This window comes from Habropoda laboriosa, unplaced genomic scaffold (assembly GCF_001263275.1).
Source record: "Habropoda laboriosa isolate 0110345459 unplaced genomic scaffold, ASM126327v1 scaffold153, whole genome shotgun sequence".
NCBI classification, from domain to species: domain Eukaryota; kingdom Metazoa; phylum Arthropoda; class Insecta; order Hymenoptera; family Apidae; genus Habropoda; species Habropoda laboriosa.
This window is the reverse complement of record NW_017100272.1, coordinates 41,013-57,676: the sequence shown is the minus strand read 5'-3', so window position 1 is coordinate 57,676 and position 16,664 is coordinate 41,013. Positions and strand designations below refer to the sequence as shown.

The 16,664-nt window shown below is 42.4% G+C and overlaps 1 protein-coding gene across 1 annotated transcript in view; it reads left to right on the top strand.

Annotated features, from left to right (window-relative positions):
- Positions 1–16,664, top strand: part of LOC108573521 (bestrophin-3) — a 61,748-nt gene that overhangs the window by 24,455 nt on the left and 20,629 nt on the right. The window contains exons 2-4 of the mRNA XM_017935982.1: positions 2,368–2,478; positions 7,618–7,789; positions 16,434–16,563. Coding sequence (XP_017791471.1) covers positions 2,368–2,478; positions 7,618–7,789; positions 16,434–16,563 — 413 coding nt within the window. The remainder of the gene's footprint in view (positions 1–2,367; positions 2,479–7,617; positions 7,790–16,433; positions 16,564–16,664) is intronic.

Below are 16,664 nucleotides of genomic sequence, written 5' to 3'. Positions count from 1 at the left end.
CTATTAAACGAAGCTGCAGGACAGTACTCTCTAAAAAAAAAAATCCAACTAATATCTCCTATTAAACAAAGCTGTAGGACGGGTCCTTTAGACGGACCTATCCTGCAGCACACTATCTAATATTGTTTATCCAACTAATATGCAGGAGAAGGAATAAGAGGGAATAAGAGAAATCCTCCACGCGAACAATAGTAACCACTTGCTCTGTCATTAAATAGCGAGAGTCGGTGCCTGAAGATACTCTTTAAGCCGTCTAGATGATGTCACAAGACCAATTTTTGAATAAAGTTATATTACAAAAATTTTAGAAACATATTTAAAAATTCAGTTATTGCTTCAGAAGTTGACCACTCTTAAAAATGAAAACACTAGTAATTGACCCTCTGTTCGTTAGTAGTTGACCACTTATATTAGAAGGAGGGTTAAAGCAATAATGTTGGCAATCATTTTAGTATCGTTTATTTTCAACAATTACCAGCACAAGTTATAATTAGAGTGGAAAGAATTCAATTCCATAACAAGTTCAATTCGGGAACATGCTCGATTTCGTCGGCTCATTGATATGAGAAACTACAGCCTTCCACTCATAGTCCAGCACATCAGGCTTCTCTGGCCACTTCCATAATCGCCATAATAGTATCTAATAATAATGTTAATAATAATATAATAATATCTAATAATAATAATGTTAATAAGAATATTATAATAGTATCTAATTACAATAATTGCAAAATGGATACATTATAAATCGTAAACAAATTTAAATAACTCACGTCAGTAATTGACCACCCCGGTCAACTTCTAAAAACTATTAGAATAACAAGATTCAGAATTTGACCCCCCAATAAACTATTGCTTTTTGTGGTTAGAATAACAAAAATGTTGCATTTATCACTTATAAAACGCTGTGAAAATTTCAAAAATAAATACTTCAGTCACGAAGAGTTCACAACGTACGGATTTGTTTACCTGAACCGTACAGCTGTTCTTAACAGAAACGTTAAGGAAATAGCAATATAGAGGCATATTACTTACCTTAATGGATTTAGACGTCCGTTGTTACTACGCATTAACCCAAATTTAACCCAAAAATAAATACTTCAGTCACGAAGAGTTCACAACGTACGGATTTGTTTACCTGAACCGTACAGCTGTTCTTAACAGAAACGTTAAGGAAATAGCAATATAGAGGCATATTACTTACCTTAATGGATTTAGACGTCCGTTGTTACTATGCATTAACCCAAATTTAACCGATAGATGGTCTTGGCATGTCAGGTGCATTTTTTTCAAAAGAGTATCACTTATAAAAACCTTATTTTTTACGTTTCTCTAAAAATTGGTCAACTACTGATACCTTTACCTTACTTAGGGTGAATCAGAGGAACGTGCTTTACGAATATTTCAGATTTATCAGAGGAAATTAGATTACCATCGTGGAACTTGAAGTCTCTTAGAAAGGAGAATATTGTCAGTGTTTGTTGATCACTCAGATTTTTACATGAAATTTCTTTAATTTGAAACGAGCTTCCGTGAACTTAGGGCAAATTAGAAAAATGTGCATTAAGACTATTTGGGAATTATATTAACACTTATAGCGCCGGCTATTTTGTTGGAAAGTTTACTTAAAGCGCTGCAATATTTACGAGTTTTGTAGAAACATGCACTTTTACGAAATCGAATAAAGTAACTCTTGTAAAACAGAAAATGTCCGTTGACAAATTTTACATAGTGCTTATTACAGGTACATCGACGAAACTTTCATATACTCAGTGCAGATTAAGAGAACGTGCTTTACGAATATTTGGCAATTATATTAATTGCGAATTAAAGGGCTGGTTTCAGAATGTAGATACGAACGTGCGAGCATTCCATGGCCTATTCAGGGTCTGTTTAATATTACTCCTTTCTAATCAAGATGTGCAGTGGTTATATATTCCATTGTTTCGTAAATTTATTTAATTTTTTTCTGCTAAAACGAGGCACACGTGGCTGTTTAATTAAACATCGGCATCATCGGGCTTATTGAAAGCGTGACGACCTATCGAGTCGATTCTGTGAACACTGGCACGAGCCAGGTAACGCGAAATTCCAGAAACTACGGTGATTTTCGCGACGGAGACGCGAATACGATAAAAATGCTCGTAAAAGAGAAGCATACGGTAAATTTGCTTATGTTGAAGTGCATAAATTTATGGAATTCCGAGAATACGAGTCTCATCTCCCTCTTTTACGAGCGTACATAAGTTTGTAATAACGTGTGCAACGTTTGTTAGTGAAAGAACGAACACTATTCGATAAGTCTAACAATACAAACGATACGTTTATATACATATTCGACGTGTATTTTTCTTTCTTTCTTCGCAGATGGAGGGGCTCCGTTTACAAGCTAATCTGGCGGGAACTACTGGCCTACCTGTTCGTCTACTACCTCATCAATTTAACGTATCGTTATGCGCTGAACGAGCACCAGCGGGTGTGAGTACATGAATACGTTCATTTCAATATCTCTCCTCGCGCTGAAATTTCCTTCGACCGATGGAAAATGGAAGTTTTAACCCCTATGTCAATAATTCTCACTTAAAATATTTGATCTTCCAGGTAAAAGATTTGAATATTCGGCCGGATCGTTCTTATTTCGCACATTTCCTATCCGTGTTTGCCTCGAGTTTACAATGTTCTGTAAGCACCACTCGAAAACAAAGAATTAAAGTCAGGATAGTGTGGTATCCCAAAAATAATTCATTCTGTATTCCTAAGCGATTCTTAAGGTTTCCGGCGTCCGTCTCGCTCGACGGCTATTTCCAGAGTGTCCTCTCCGCGTCGTATCCCACGTTGCTCCGAAAAACCGTAGGAGCCCCCTCGTTCGACTTTCCGGGGAAAGGGCTTAGTTTATGGCACCCTCAGGTACCCGCGCGCTTTCTCTTCCTGGGTGACAAAGTCCAGGCCACCACTTCGCCGCCGGAATCTCGCATTTCTTACAGTTCTTATCGGAAAGCTACTAAAATTGGACGATAAAGTAGACGACAATTCTGGTTGTTGACATAAGTGTTAATCCATAACAACGAGTCAGACTGGTGACAGAAATTCTAGTCGAGACATGACAAAAGTAGTTATATTAATAAGAAACATTCATTATAATCCTAACTTTCGTTTGAATTTGTAACACTGAGAATTACCAAATGCAACGAATCTATAGCAGGTAAACTTTCGTCGGCCGATACAGTACTGGAGCACTGAACGACTGACGCTTGGATGTGAGGTGGGTGAGGAACGTCGTTACACCGTTTTCACCTGAATTTATTAAAGTACAAGTGCGTATGGTCGGCGTACAATTGGTCCAGAAAATACAATCGTTTACTTTGTTAATTGTCCCGGCGGCAGCGGTTCGGCGGGTACGTCGCGATGGTCGGTAAAGTAACAAACTGTCCGGAGGTGTAGGCGTACTGGGTTTTTATATTGTTAGGACAGGGAGACAGGAGTAGCGATAGATACAGATAGAAGTGGAGAAAGTGGTCACTCGAGGACGAAGGCAAGCTTAACCCCTTGCACTACGCTGAACCTCGGAAAAAGCCAGGCCAAACCCGTCCGCCTGAATGGTCGCGAAGAGTGGCGGAGCCCGAGTGCCGAAATTTGAGATACGATATCTTACGACTGAGTGCAACATAGTCGCGCTACGAGCCACGAGTCTGACTCGTGATATTCAAGTTTGGCCTAAAATTTTCATCACGAGTCAGACTCGTAAAAATAGTGCAAGGGGTGAACCCGGGGAGAGACAAAAGAACGGAAACTAAAATCTGAAGGAGTTGGAAAAGAGGAAGTTCGCGTGGAAGAATAGCACGTACCCGCCACAGATGCATAGTCAGAAAAGAAATCATAGGTTAAGGGGTTGACCTTATTAAGTTTGAACCTTAAATAAACATCAGGTAAAAGCACGTATCGTCTCTTTGAAATTGAGACGTACCGTCCTATTCATCTTTCAGATTAGTTTACCGTAAAATCTCCCAAGTGGCAATAACGTCGATGTTAAAAGTTGGAAAAAAATCGAAATAATTCACGTTATCTCAGGTTTTAACTCGCGAAATGTCAAGCGGAGGACACGTGGGTATCTGGTGGCATAATCGCGAACCTTTAGGTCGAGAAACCCACGCGACACCGACCTTGGTCGTGCAACAAAGCCTACTCGAGATTGCAATTCATTGGTTAATGTTAGGTTTTCTGTAGAAACGGTTTATGGCACGATCGACCGGGAACGGTTATTTTAGAGTTGAGGATTTTCGTTTATTGCTTGCACGGGTCTAATCACATCCTGCGAGGGTCACCAGAATTGCTTTGCTAGATTTTCAGTAATTTGTGCCCCTCGCGCTCGATAGCCTACGAACATATCATAAACCACGAATTTCCGAACGGTCCGCTTGCCGATTAGTCACCCGGAGGGATCGACCGGGAACGGTTATTTTAGAGTTGAGGATTTTCGTTTATTGCTTGCACGGGTCTAATCACATCCTGCAAGGGTCACCAGAATTGCTTTGCTAGATTTTCAGTAATTTGTGCCCCTCGCGCTCGATAGCCTACGAACATATCATAAACCACGAATTTCCGAACGGTCCGCTTGCCGATTAGTCACCCGGAGGAAATTCCAGATTTTTGGGACCTTCCGCCCACCCCTCGCGACCCTCTCGCACCCTTCCAAGGTGGCAGCGCGCTAAGGGCGCACTGGAAGGGCGGTGAAGACGATATTAGACACGCTGATTGGCAAATGCAATCGTTAACCATTACCCAATCAGCGTGTCCCAAGAAAAATCCCTCTCACGAACGTCCGAGACTCGACGTCGGAGAGAGTCCACGAACAAGGAGAACCAAGGAACAACCAGCTCACATCACGCGATACCATAGATCAGTTTTTACAAGTCCCAATCATTTGGGTGGTCCTTCGAACCAGTATCTAGACGGCACAACATCGTGCAAACGTCCACATAGCTCGAAAGTTCATCGCCACAACCACGGGCATTAATAGTTAACATCGGCAAATTTACGACAGACTCGCTTTTCATTCGTGTTAAAATATCGTTTACCTCGTTTCCTTTGCTCGAGCTTGTTTAACTCTCTTTTTTCCGCTTCGTTTTTTACGATCGTATTTATCACTCGTTTCCCCGTTCCGCGGAATTTTACGATGGTCGCGATGAGACCGTGGAAGTCGTCCGCGAATCGAAACGTCTATTAACCATGATAGTAAAAATCAATTTACGCAATTGCGAGTGGAGCTGTCGATTCATTTAAAGGGACACTTTTTACGGCCGCCTGGAAGTCAGGCAAACCACGAAAAGTGTTTTGCTCGTTAATAACAGATTTAAATATTTCTAAATGACGATTATCCGCGAAAAGATGTCTCACGTTTCTATTTCGCGTGTTGATACCGTAAGTAAAATGGTTTCAGGAAAGGAAATATTTTACGGTTCTATTATACATGCAGATGTCGTAAATAAAGTTGTTTCTTTCGCGAAAGAGTATCATTGGAAAAAAGGTATCTTACGTTTCTATTGCGCATACAGATATTATAAATAAAATTGTTTTCTCCGTGAAGAAAGTATCGTTCAGGGAAAAAGATAATTTACGGTTCTATTATACATGCAAATATCATAAATAAAATGGTTTTATCCGTGAAAAAGGATCATTTACGCTTCTATTGCACATACAGAAATTAAAAAGTCTTATTTATCTATCAGAAATCAAATTATTTCTTTCGCGAAAAAGTATCATTCAGGGAAAAGGATAATATACGTTTCTACTGCACATGCAGATATCATAAATAAAATTGTTTCGTTCGCGAAAAAGTATCACAAATAAAATTGTTTCCTCCGCGAGAAAACATCATCCAGAGAAAAAGATGTCTTGCGTTTCTATTGCACATGCGGATGGATATCCTAAATAAAATTATGTCTTTCGCGAAAAAATAAGATTGTTTCTTTCGCGAAAAAATATTCAGGAAAAAAGCTAATTTACGTTTCTGTTGCACATGCAGATATCGCAAATAAAATTGTTTCCTCCGCGAAAAAATATCCTCCAGAGAAAAAGATATTCTACGTTTCTGCCCCACACTCGAATGTCAGATATCGTAAATAAAATTGTTTCCCCCGGATGTACAAACCATACAAGGTGTGCGTTTTGCACAATACACGCCGGAATGCGCCCGAGACTCATCCGTGGCCGGTATTAAAAAACGCATAAAACTGTAACCTGTTATTTATGCGGAGATTAAAAAAACGAGCGAAGAAGATGCCGTGGCTGGCGGATGTTAAGAAGGTCCCTCTTCTTCCTTCAGCCAGTTTCGATTCGCCTGTTCTAAATTTAGAACCGTAAGGGCCGGTTCGTGGCTGGCTTAGGGCCATGTCCGGCCCCGAACAATCATACCAGAGGCCCTCGAAATCGGAACGAAGCCCCTCTCGTATAATTCACAGATTTCGTGCGATAAATTTCGATCCTTTAATGGGACTTTTTTATTCAGAAATTCCCACCCTATGGCATTGTGTTCCTAGAACTTGGAAAAAACCGTCGTCTGTCTTTAAATCGCTTTTAAACATTTTTCTACGACTTTTGTGCATTTCTTATCATTTTTATGGCTGAGTATAGTAGTGAGCAAAGATTCTAATACAGCGGTAGTTCTCGTATATTTCACAAATTTCGAACGAGTCTTTTTCATATAAAAATTCCCACCTACTAGCATTCTATCCTAGAATTTACAAAAATACTGTCAACAATCTTTAAATCGGTTTTGAAAAATTTTCTGTTTAACATTTCTATGATTTTTATGGATTTCTTATCATTTTCATGGCTGAGTATAGTAGTGAGCAAAGATTCTAATACAGCGGTAGTTCTCGTATATTTCACAAATTTCGAACGAGTCTTTTTCATATAAAAATTCCCACCTCCCACCACTCTATTCCCAGAATTTACAAAAAACACTGTCGTTACTCTTTAAATCCTTTTTTAATATTTTTATTTGCTATCTTTACGACATCCGCGATAGACCTCTTATCATTTCTCCAGCTAAGTCCGAGAGCAAGCAAAGATTCAGACAGAGTGATAATGAAAGCAACGAACCGAGTCGACGAAAGTTCATCAACCTGTCCTGAAATAACGTAAATACTCGCGTAGTGAAAAAAAAAAACAAACGACACAGTACCAAAAATTAACGTCGAAGCATAGCTAATCGTAATCGCCGGTCCTCTGCCGAAACGTACGCAGTACCGCTAACAGATTTTCGCGTGCAGCTGCGAAATCCTAGTGGAAATTCCCATTTACCTGGAGTTACCGATACGTAAGACCGGTAGTGGTTGTCTGGACGAGTGACGGTATCACCTCAACCTTGCTCCACTTGTAGGCGAGGCGGTGTTATATACGAAGTATACGAACCGCACGTGATACACCAGCAACTAAACAAATATTTAACCGTGGTACACAATTTGTGCAAACGTTCGATTCACCGCGCGGGATCGTGACTCCCCGTTAATTGCCCCTTAGAACGGAACTTCCGCCGAGTTCGTACGAGAGAGATAATGTAAACGCGAGAAACGGTTCACGGTTCAATAAAGGATTCGTGACGATTGTCTGTTGCAGAATCTTCGAAAAGATCAGATACTACTTCGGGAACTCGAGCGAATCGATACCGATGTCGTTCGTGCTTGGCTTCTACGTGAGCCTGGTGGTGAAACGATGGTGGGAGCAGTACAAATTATTACCCTGGCCCGACAACCTGGCCCTCTTCATCAGCGCTGCAATTCCTGGTAACGTAAGTACGAAAATCTTTCACGAGTCGCTTTGATTTAACCCTCTTGGGACGTAAAGCCCGATACGGAGTCTACGAAACTCCTCAACTTCCGGTTAGTTTATGAATATTACGAATATTAAGTTACGACAACTTTTCCTACCGATTCACCTTTATTACACGTTTTCCTAACGAGCATTGTACAGGGTGTCCCACGCAACTGGAACAGGCTGTACCTCCTAAACGGTTGGGAATAGATGTTATAAGTAGAAGTTAAATGGTATCAGACGGTGCATAATAGTGCACCAATCGATGCAGTTTCTTGTGCTCTACATAAAAGTACTAACATACTTATGCCCTAAAGTTATTCGTTAGGAAGTTATCGAAGCTGAAAGTTCTCTGATTATTTCGTTCTCTTTGTCCCACGCAACTGGAACAGGCTGTACCTCCTAAACGGTTGGGAATAGATGTTATAAGTAGAAATTAAATGGTATCAGACGGTGCATAATAGTGCACCAATCGATGCAGTTTCTTGTGCTCTACATAAGAGTACTAACATACTTATGCCCTAAAGTTATTCGTTAGGAAGTTATCGAAGCTGAAAGTTCTCTGATTATTTCGTTCTCTTGGTAAGTGTTCCAGAGTACCTATGTTATGTTCCATTCAGAGAACTTTTAGCTTCGATAACTTCCTAACGAATCAGTTTAGGGCATAAGTATGTTAGTACTTTTATGTAGAGCACAAGAAACTGCATCGATTGTCAGAAACAAAAAAAAAGTGCAGTTGCATTTTTCTGATGCACCGATGCACAAAAGTGCATAAAATTAGTTGCATATTATGCACCGTCTGATACCATTTAACTTCTACTTATAACATCTATTCCCAACCGTTTAGGAGGTACAGCCTGTTCCAGTTGCGTGGGACACCCTGTAGAATAGAGTGGTTGGTTGTGTTAACCCTTTCGACTCCTTTGTCGAGTGTGACTCGAGATCAGTTTCGTTCACAGGTACGAATGAAGTCATTTTTAAATTGCCAGTTTAAATATGTGTTATATTTTGCAATATTTTGTTTACCTGGGTGAGCAATAGGTACACATGACCCTTAATGCTATTTTCAATATAATTAGTAGAAAACGTTGTTTAAATTGCTTCCTATCGAGAAAACGTCTTTTGAAGTGCATTTCAAACAAAATTCTTCAAACAATAGGGAGTTATTGGAAAGAAACTTTGCAGTTCGAAGAGTTAATTTCATTTTAATATAACAATGTCGAGTTCTGAATAGAATGGAAGAAAATAAAGAAAATAGAATCAGATGTAAGGATATGGTTGAGTGAAGATAGGGACGCGGGCCGGTTTATGACCTTTCGGTCTGCGGATGAACCCGGTCCCAACGCCTGTAATTTCATTTTAATATAACAATGTCGAGTTCTGAATAGAATGGAAGAAAATAAAGAAAATAGAAACAGATGTAAGGATATGGTTGAGTGAAGGTAGGGACGCGGGCCGGTTTATGACCTTTCGGTCTGCGGAGGAACCCGGTCCCAACGCCTGACTCCCCCACGCGCTAAGGGCTGGGTCAGGAAGGACCCAGCCACGTGCTTGCGGTCCTTGCCGGGTAGAAACCCCCAACTTGCGCCAGGGTTTCACAAAGGCAGGAGAGGGGCGTCAAAGCCGGCATATAAGGACGCGTTAGGAGCACTACCGGGTAGAAACATAAGAACTATAAAAATTGTAAGGATTGCAGGAGAGTAAATTGAGCCGCTTAGTCAACGACGAAGTAAATATAGTTTTTTTTAAATTATCGAACGAAGCACTGTTTAAACTGAAACCCCTTACACAGAGGAGTCTCTGAGACTCGACACTAGAGGGTTAAGGAGAGGTAATACACTCCTTAAGTGGCAGAGATTCTGGTCGAGATGTGGGAAAAATAGTTACGTTACTAAGAAAAGTTCATTTTAATCCGGACTTTGTTTTAATTTGCAAGACTGAGGATTACTAAGTGATCTGTAATATATTAGCTTTTGTTACCTAATACAGTACTGAAATATTAAGGGGCTAAGGTGTCCGAGGACTCTCTCGCGGTCGAAACTAAATAGGAGTGATTTTCAAGTGCAAATGCAAATGTTCAAATCTCGCAATTAATGTGAAAAACAGAAGTGTCCACGGTTTCAATGCTCTCTGTTCTAGATTAGCGACTTTATAAACGGCGACCCTAGTCTCGCACGAACGAACGATAAACGCAGTCGAAGGTATAGCGTTCGTCTCATTACGCTAATGAATTGCCGTGACACGTTTCAGTGTCGTTAACCTAAGTAGGTGCCAGCTCCTCGGAGTCACGCCACACCCAGCAGCGAAAAAAGAAAAAAACGAATGCAGAGAGCGCGATCATCCCATAATTGGCAAGCGAATCTTCTCGTTTCTAGAGCGTAGTCGTCTGGCTAACGGATAAACGAAGTAACAGGACGATAAAGCGAAGTCTATCCCGATAGAGATACGGTGCCGCGACCCTTGGCACGCGATTCCCTTACCTCTGGCACACGTGTCCGCGCGCGACCACGCTGCAGCGAGAAATTGCCGCTCGTTATCGTTACTTTCTCTGATCGTCTGAACCGGTAACGAAAGTTCGTTTCTATGAACGAACGCCACCTGCGCGTGTACCCTCGAAATGTGATTCCCTCGGAGCTTCGTGTTACCTCATCGTTATCTAACGATTAAGCTTCCCTGCATTTGGCGTGTCGAGTGTGAAAGAGTTAAGAGTAGGTATAGACACGGCGGTTTTTTTGTTTTCAAGGAACGGGTAATAGGGGTGATTTAGCAAAGTTGAAGATGAGACTTGGTAGATACGAGGTTCGAATTCGAAGGTATCTTCGAGCTGCGTGTGGTCAATGACACAATGTCGAAGTGAAAGTGCAACGTGTATATCGTAGCGAGAAAGAAGGACGAACCTACGCGTTGTGCACACCTCGTGTGAAAGAGAGCCAGCGTGGTTTGTCCTCGTTGCTCTCTGCCGAGAGCAAAACTACATCGCTCCGTAAAATGTGCACGCGGAACGTACATACACGTACACCGCCCCAGCTGGAAGCTGGTGAACGCATACCACCGGTTGAAAACTGGCTGGAAGGTTTTCCGTGGCTACTGGTGTCGTATTAATAGAACGATCGTCTACTAAAGGACTTTAGTAAGGACTTAATCGCTTCCTCGTGCGACGTTCTCCTCGACAGGGAGTTCTCCGACGTTGTGGGCTCTCCCCAAGAACGTTGTTACGTGCTGGGAAACGTTGGCGAACGGTGATCGTCGTCTTTGGCGAACATAATGCCCGGTTCACACTGGGAAGAAGTGTTCGCGAGCTTCTCTCAGACTGTTCGCCAGCAGTCCGCGGGCAGTTCGCGGGCAGTTCGCGAGCTTCTCTCACACTGTTCGCGGGCAGTTCGCGGGCAGTTCGCGAGCTTCTCTCAGACTGTTCGCCAGCAGTCCGCGGGCAGTCCGGGAGCTTCTCACAGACTGTTCCCGAGCTTCTCTTAGACTGTTCGCCAGCAGTCCGCGGGCAGTCCGGGAGCTTCTCACAAACTATTCGCGAGCTTCTCTCAGACTGTTCGCCAGCAGTTCGCGGGCAGTTCGCTAGCTTCTTTCACACTGTTCGCGGGCAGTTTGCGAGCTTCTCACAGACTGTTCCCGAGCTTCTCTCAGACTGTTCGCGAGCACGAGCGTGAACCCGGCATAACGCTTGTCCCACCTTCCGATTTTCACGCGATACCCAAGAAAGTTTAGAATGCACACGAACGAACGAAGAAGAGCGAACGATAGAAGTTGCAACTGAATTTCTGCACACATAAGAACGAGCAAGGTCTCGAGTGTAGGAAACGGGACTCTAGTTTTCTACATGTATGTAGAAGAGAGCCGCTCGCTCGGTCATGTGGTCACGTAACACAAACTATCGGATTTGTGAATGAGCAGCGTCGAGTGGGCAGCACGAGCTTCTGGGCTGTGCCTTTCATTGAAATCTAATTGGAATTCAGACCCCGAGGCGAGAAGGATGCCTCAACTCCCACCTTCTCTACCGTGAGGAGGATCCTTTTCAAGCTGCCAAGCCGTGCATTTTTACACGCGCGACGTTAAGTCGCGGCATTCCGAGGAAGAAGGGACACAGTGTCTCTGTGTTTTCAGCGGAGGAAACACGGAGGGGAGAGAAAGAAAAAGGACTCGAGCTGTTCGTTACAGAAACACCAATGCCTGGGAAGAACAGTCAACGATCGATGTTTCATCAAACCTCTCGACAACTTTTACATATGAAACCTACATATAGTTGGGGCCACGATATAGCGAGGTCGTAAATTAAACTCTCAAGAATCGGCATCGATTGATGTTGCAGCACTCAAGGCCGTGTGTTGCAGTCTGTTTGAGGGTTCCAACAATAAACGAATGGTAGCATATGATTTGGTACTTCAAGTAGAAAATTGTATTTCATTTACAAATGGAAAATATGTTAATATTAAAGCTACACAAACTTTTCGCACTTTCTATCTGTATATAACACGAGTAGATAAACTAAGATGCTAAAGACATCAATAAGACCTTTACCTGTAACCGTACTTCCAAAAGCGGCTTCCCCCAGAGGGAGAAACCCTAATTTGTCCTAGCTGCATGCATATTAGAATCAGTTGACTTTCGCTGGATACAAGAATTCTTCGTACGGTCCTGACAATGGTTTCAAGTACTTATCTGCTCGTATCTCTGTCAATTTTCGGGTCCCGGCAGCTAAAACATGTTTACTTTGACGCCTGACCGATTTTACGACCTCGCTATATCGTGGCCCCGACTATACTTTTCTACACCGTTATTCGTTTACAATCGTACAGATTGACGAAGAAGAAGAAAAAAACACAGTCCATTTAGAGTCCTACGAACAGCGTAACCTTTAAGATAGATTCCTAGACGCGAGTTCCAGATGCCTGAAGAGATTCACAGCGTAGCATCGCTCCGGGCAAGGAATTCAAAGAACCTCTACGAAGGTGAAAGTAATTAGTCTATAACTATCAGCCATCGAAAAGAAAAAAAAAAGGTTACCTCCTTATTCGACGTGGAGTAACCCCAATTTTTTCCCCCCTCGAATATCTCCGAATAACCAATACGGGGACGTCGGGAACGAGGGTAATGGTGAAAAGTGAATCTCTGAATTGTACCGAACGCGTGAGTGTGCACAGCGAGTGTACACCGAACCGTGGCCATTCATATTTCGTAATTAACGTAAAGCCGAAGAAAGTGTAATTCGACCGTTAAGAGTGGAAATGAACGGGCTGTGTCGGAACGTTGGCGGAACACGCGAACGTAGTTGCAATTAATCAAGAATAATCACGTTTCCTCCGCTTTCAGCACGGTTGCGACTTTCTTCTTCAGATCGCTACCTCGGATCGTTCTAAATCAGGCACGTGGCCTTACCAAGTCGTTACGTTCACCGGTCTCTCTCTCTCTGTCCACGTGTTATTAGCCGGTCGAAAATTTTAGTTTCGACAAACTTTCTTCTTACCGTTGCATGCATTATATCGAGGCGTACGAGACGTGCCTCGATCCACAAAACGCTTCGTCTGAATCTCGTCGTGCTCCACATACGTAACGAATCGGGTTGATCGGCTATTCAATTAACGATTACCGACGCGATTGCCAACGGTGATCGAGAAGCTAGCTGAACGGTGAGAAAACCCCGATCGTGTTCTCACCTGGGAATTCTATTCTCAAGGAAACAGAACGAAGCGACGCTCGCCGAAGACGGACAAGTCTCTTCTTTTTCCGCTTGGGGAAATTTTCGATACGGTCGGTTGGCTACGATTTCCGTCCGAATTGACATTCCATCGAGCTATGCACGATCGTTCACCGCGGCGCGGCGCAGGCTCGGCGCGGCCGTTCATTACAAAACGCGTGCACACGCGCGATTACAAAATGCCGGTGCGTCGCCGTCGTTTGCCAGAAAACGAAAGGAAAAATAGCCGGCAGGCGCCACCGTGGGTTTTTCTCCGATTAATATTGGAACCGGCTCGAAACGGATTCGCGATCACGGGCCAAAAGAACACAGGGGAAAGTGTGTACAAGGCAGGAGGAAACGTGTCCGGCATTCGCGCGACCGTAGGAAACGAGCATCTTTTTTTCTTCAGCGATCTTCAACGATACCGAGTTCTACGTCGTTAACCTATTTCGAATACGTTCTCCCGCTTATTTCTTTAATGTATGCTTCGAAATGTTCCATTATGCGCGGGAGAGAATGCCGTTCGGCGGCCTTGAACGACGTAGAGAGACAAATAGCAGAGGAAATGTCCGTTCTGTTAACTGGTTGAAACTCGAAGAAATTTCTGTAGGATTGAAACGATTTCTTGGTTATTTCGTCGATCTTTTGCCTGAAGATTGTTTTCCTAACTCTTTGGTTCAGGAAACTTCGGTAAACCGAAATTTCTATTTCTTTCTCATTTTTGCAAGTTTGTGGGGGTGTTAAGCACTTGGACTCTCACTTTCCGCGTACTTACGAATTATTACACTTGGTGCTTTGAAAGGCATACTGTGTGTTAAGCACTTGGACACTCACTTTCCGCGTACTTACGAATATTGCACTTGGTGCCGTCTAATGAGTTTATCTTTCTCAATTTACACTAACTAACAATGTTCAGATGACTGATTTTAGTGGTTGAGACTGCTAATGAATGGATCTCGCTGATTCGAGATCCTACTAGTTAACTCTTAATGTTCGAAACTGACAGATCTTGAACTAATAGTCTGACTGATACTGAGCTAATAGTCTCTGAATGATATTGCACTAATGGTCTCTAACTGATATTGGACTAATAGTTTCTAACTGATACTGGACTAATAGTTGTTGAATCTCGCTGATTCCACTCTCTTTTATTTGCTTGTCCCTTCTCCAAATTCTCCCAAATTTGAGGAAGGGATGCAAAGGGAGGTTCTTAAAAATGCTAATTGACCAACCCCGTATCACCCCCTTCCATTGCGCCTGGAGCGCGAAATGTCCTTGGAGCGGGGGTGACGATGATGGTCGTTGCGAAGCGAAGTTTGGCAACAAGGGGGAAAATCCAGCCAGGTCAACGCTGACCTTCCGTCTTGCTCGGAAGGGAGTTTACCAAGTGGCCTCGGTAATTACATCGGTTTTTTTCGAAGACCCTTTTGGAGATGACTTTATGGTATCTTGCCTTGCTAGCTGAACAATAGCCTATTCTTTAATATTTAGAAAGTCTAGGTGCCGCATGTTGGCTGCAGACCGGTCTGCTAAATTAAAAATAACGGTTTACTGAAATAAAGTCACGTATCATAAAATCGTTCCCTTGCTGTCCTAACAGGGGGACTTTAATAGGAGTGTTCACGCGGTTCGCGACCTGTTGAACCAGCGGGATTCCCTTACGAACTCTTATGCAGGTAAGGGATAATTGACTGAGAATGGGTTGGATTTTGTAACACTCAATTATTATTTGCAAACATTAGTGAAATCTAAGCTATCTTAAAACTAGGAGTCTTTAGAGGGTGGTGGTTGATATTTTAACTGATCTAACCTATCGGTTAGAAAAAATGCGGAAGGAGAAACAAAATAGCCACCCCCAAGCAAACCGTCACTCTCAGGTAGAACACGTGCTCCCTGGGTGACCGTCGCGAAAATCCGCTTGCCTCGAAACCCGGAACGGTACAGGTAATAAACTTATGAAGCACTCTGAGGTGAACAATACATGAAAGAAACAAAGTAAAATTCTAAACCTCGGTCATCGGTGAAAAAACAGGGACTTATAAGGAATGCGATGGAGAATCAATGGCTTCATAAAGTTATTGTCTCTACCGACGGGTCAGGATTTGGAGAAATACTTGAACGATGTAAAATTTAGAAATCCTGACCCGGTTTATGGAGGTCTCTTTCCCCTTGGGGTAGTGTAGGTATGTGCCGCGTAACAAGGAGTGTTGGGTAATTTTTGGTTCTTCGGGGTGAAAGCACCTCTATTTTTCTCTTTATGACAAAAACTATGACGGATATTTCCTGTACTAAGTGTTTCCTATACTGACCTATACTAAGATCACAATTTTTTCATTTAAACAACAAATTTTGTAACAATCTGATTGCACAGTGTTACAGAGCATAAAAAACTATTAAACTTTTTATATCCAGCATAGTTTTCAAGAAGGCGCACTAATTTTCAAGGGGTGTTTTCACCCTGCAGAACCAGAAAAATAGGAAAGAAGAGAAATTGCCTGATACTTCTATCGAAGTCTCTTACAAACTTGTAAAACAGTTTCCAAACTGATTGTGAGTTACGTAAATACAAGTGAAAATACGATTCGGTCCGAAATTGAAATTGGAGCTAAAATGAAACTTTATTACAAATGCCATACGTCATTTGTCATATCGTAACCATAATCTGCATAACGAGTGTGTCACGTAATTATATAAGAGAGGGGGTTAAACATTCTTTATGAAAATTCCTTCGTGAAAATATTTAAACTTTCTGCCAGAGGCATTACGATGATTTATGCGATCGCTCGTTACGTTATTTTTCAACGATCATTAACGACGGAATTATCGCTGTGGGCTGGCGTGCACGCACCTCGTGAACGTTCCAATGCCCGAAGCGAGTCGTCGACGTCGTCGTCGTTCGGGGCAATAATTTTGAAATGTTTTCACATTGCAGGACGAGAGAGGCAGACTGATGAGGAGAAACATCGTGAGATATGCAGTGCTCGCCTATGTCATCACGCTGCAGAGGATCTCGTTGCGAGTTAAAAGACGATTTCCAACGCTTCAACACATCGTAGATGTTGGTCAGTGAGTTAACCGTTTCCTTTTACCCGCTGTTTTATCCTATTCGACGCTACGAACTCGTAGGATAGTAGTGCAGAGAACCCTCCCATAAATTAGGAAA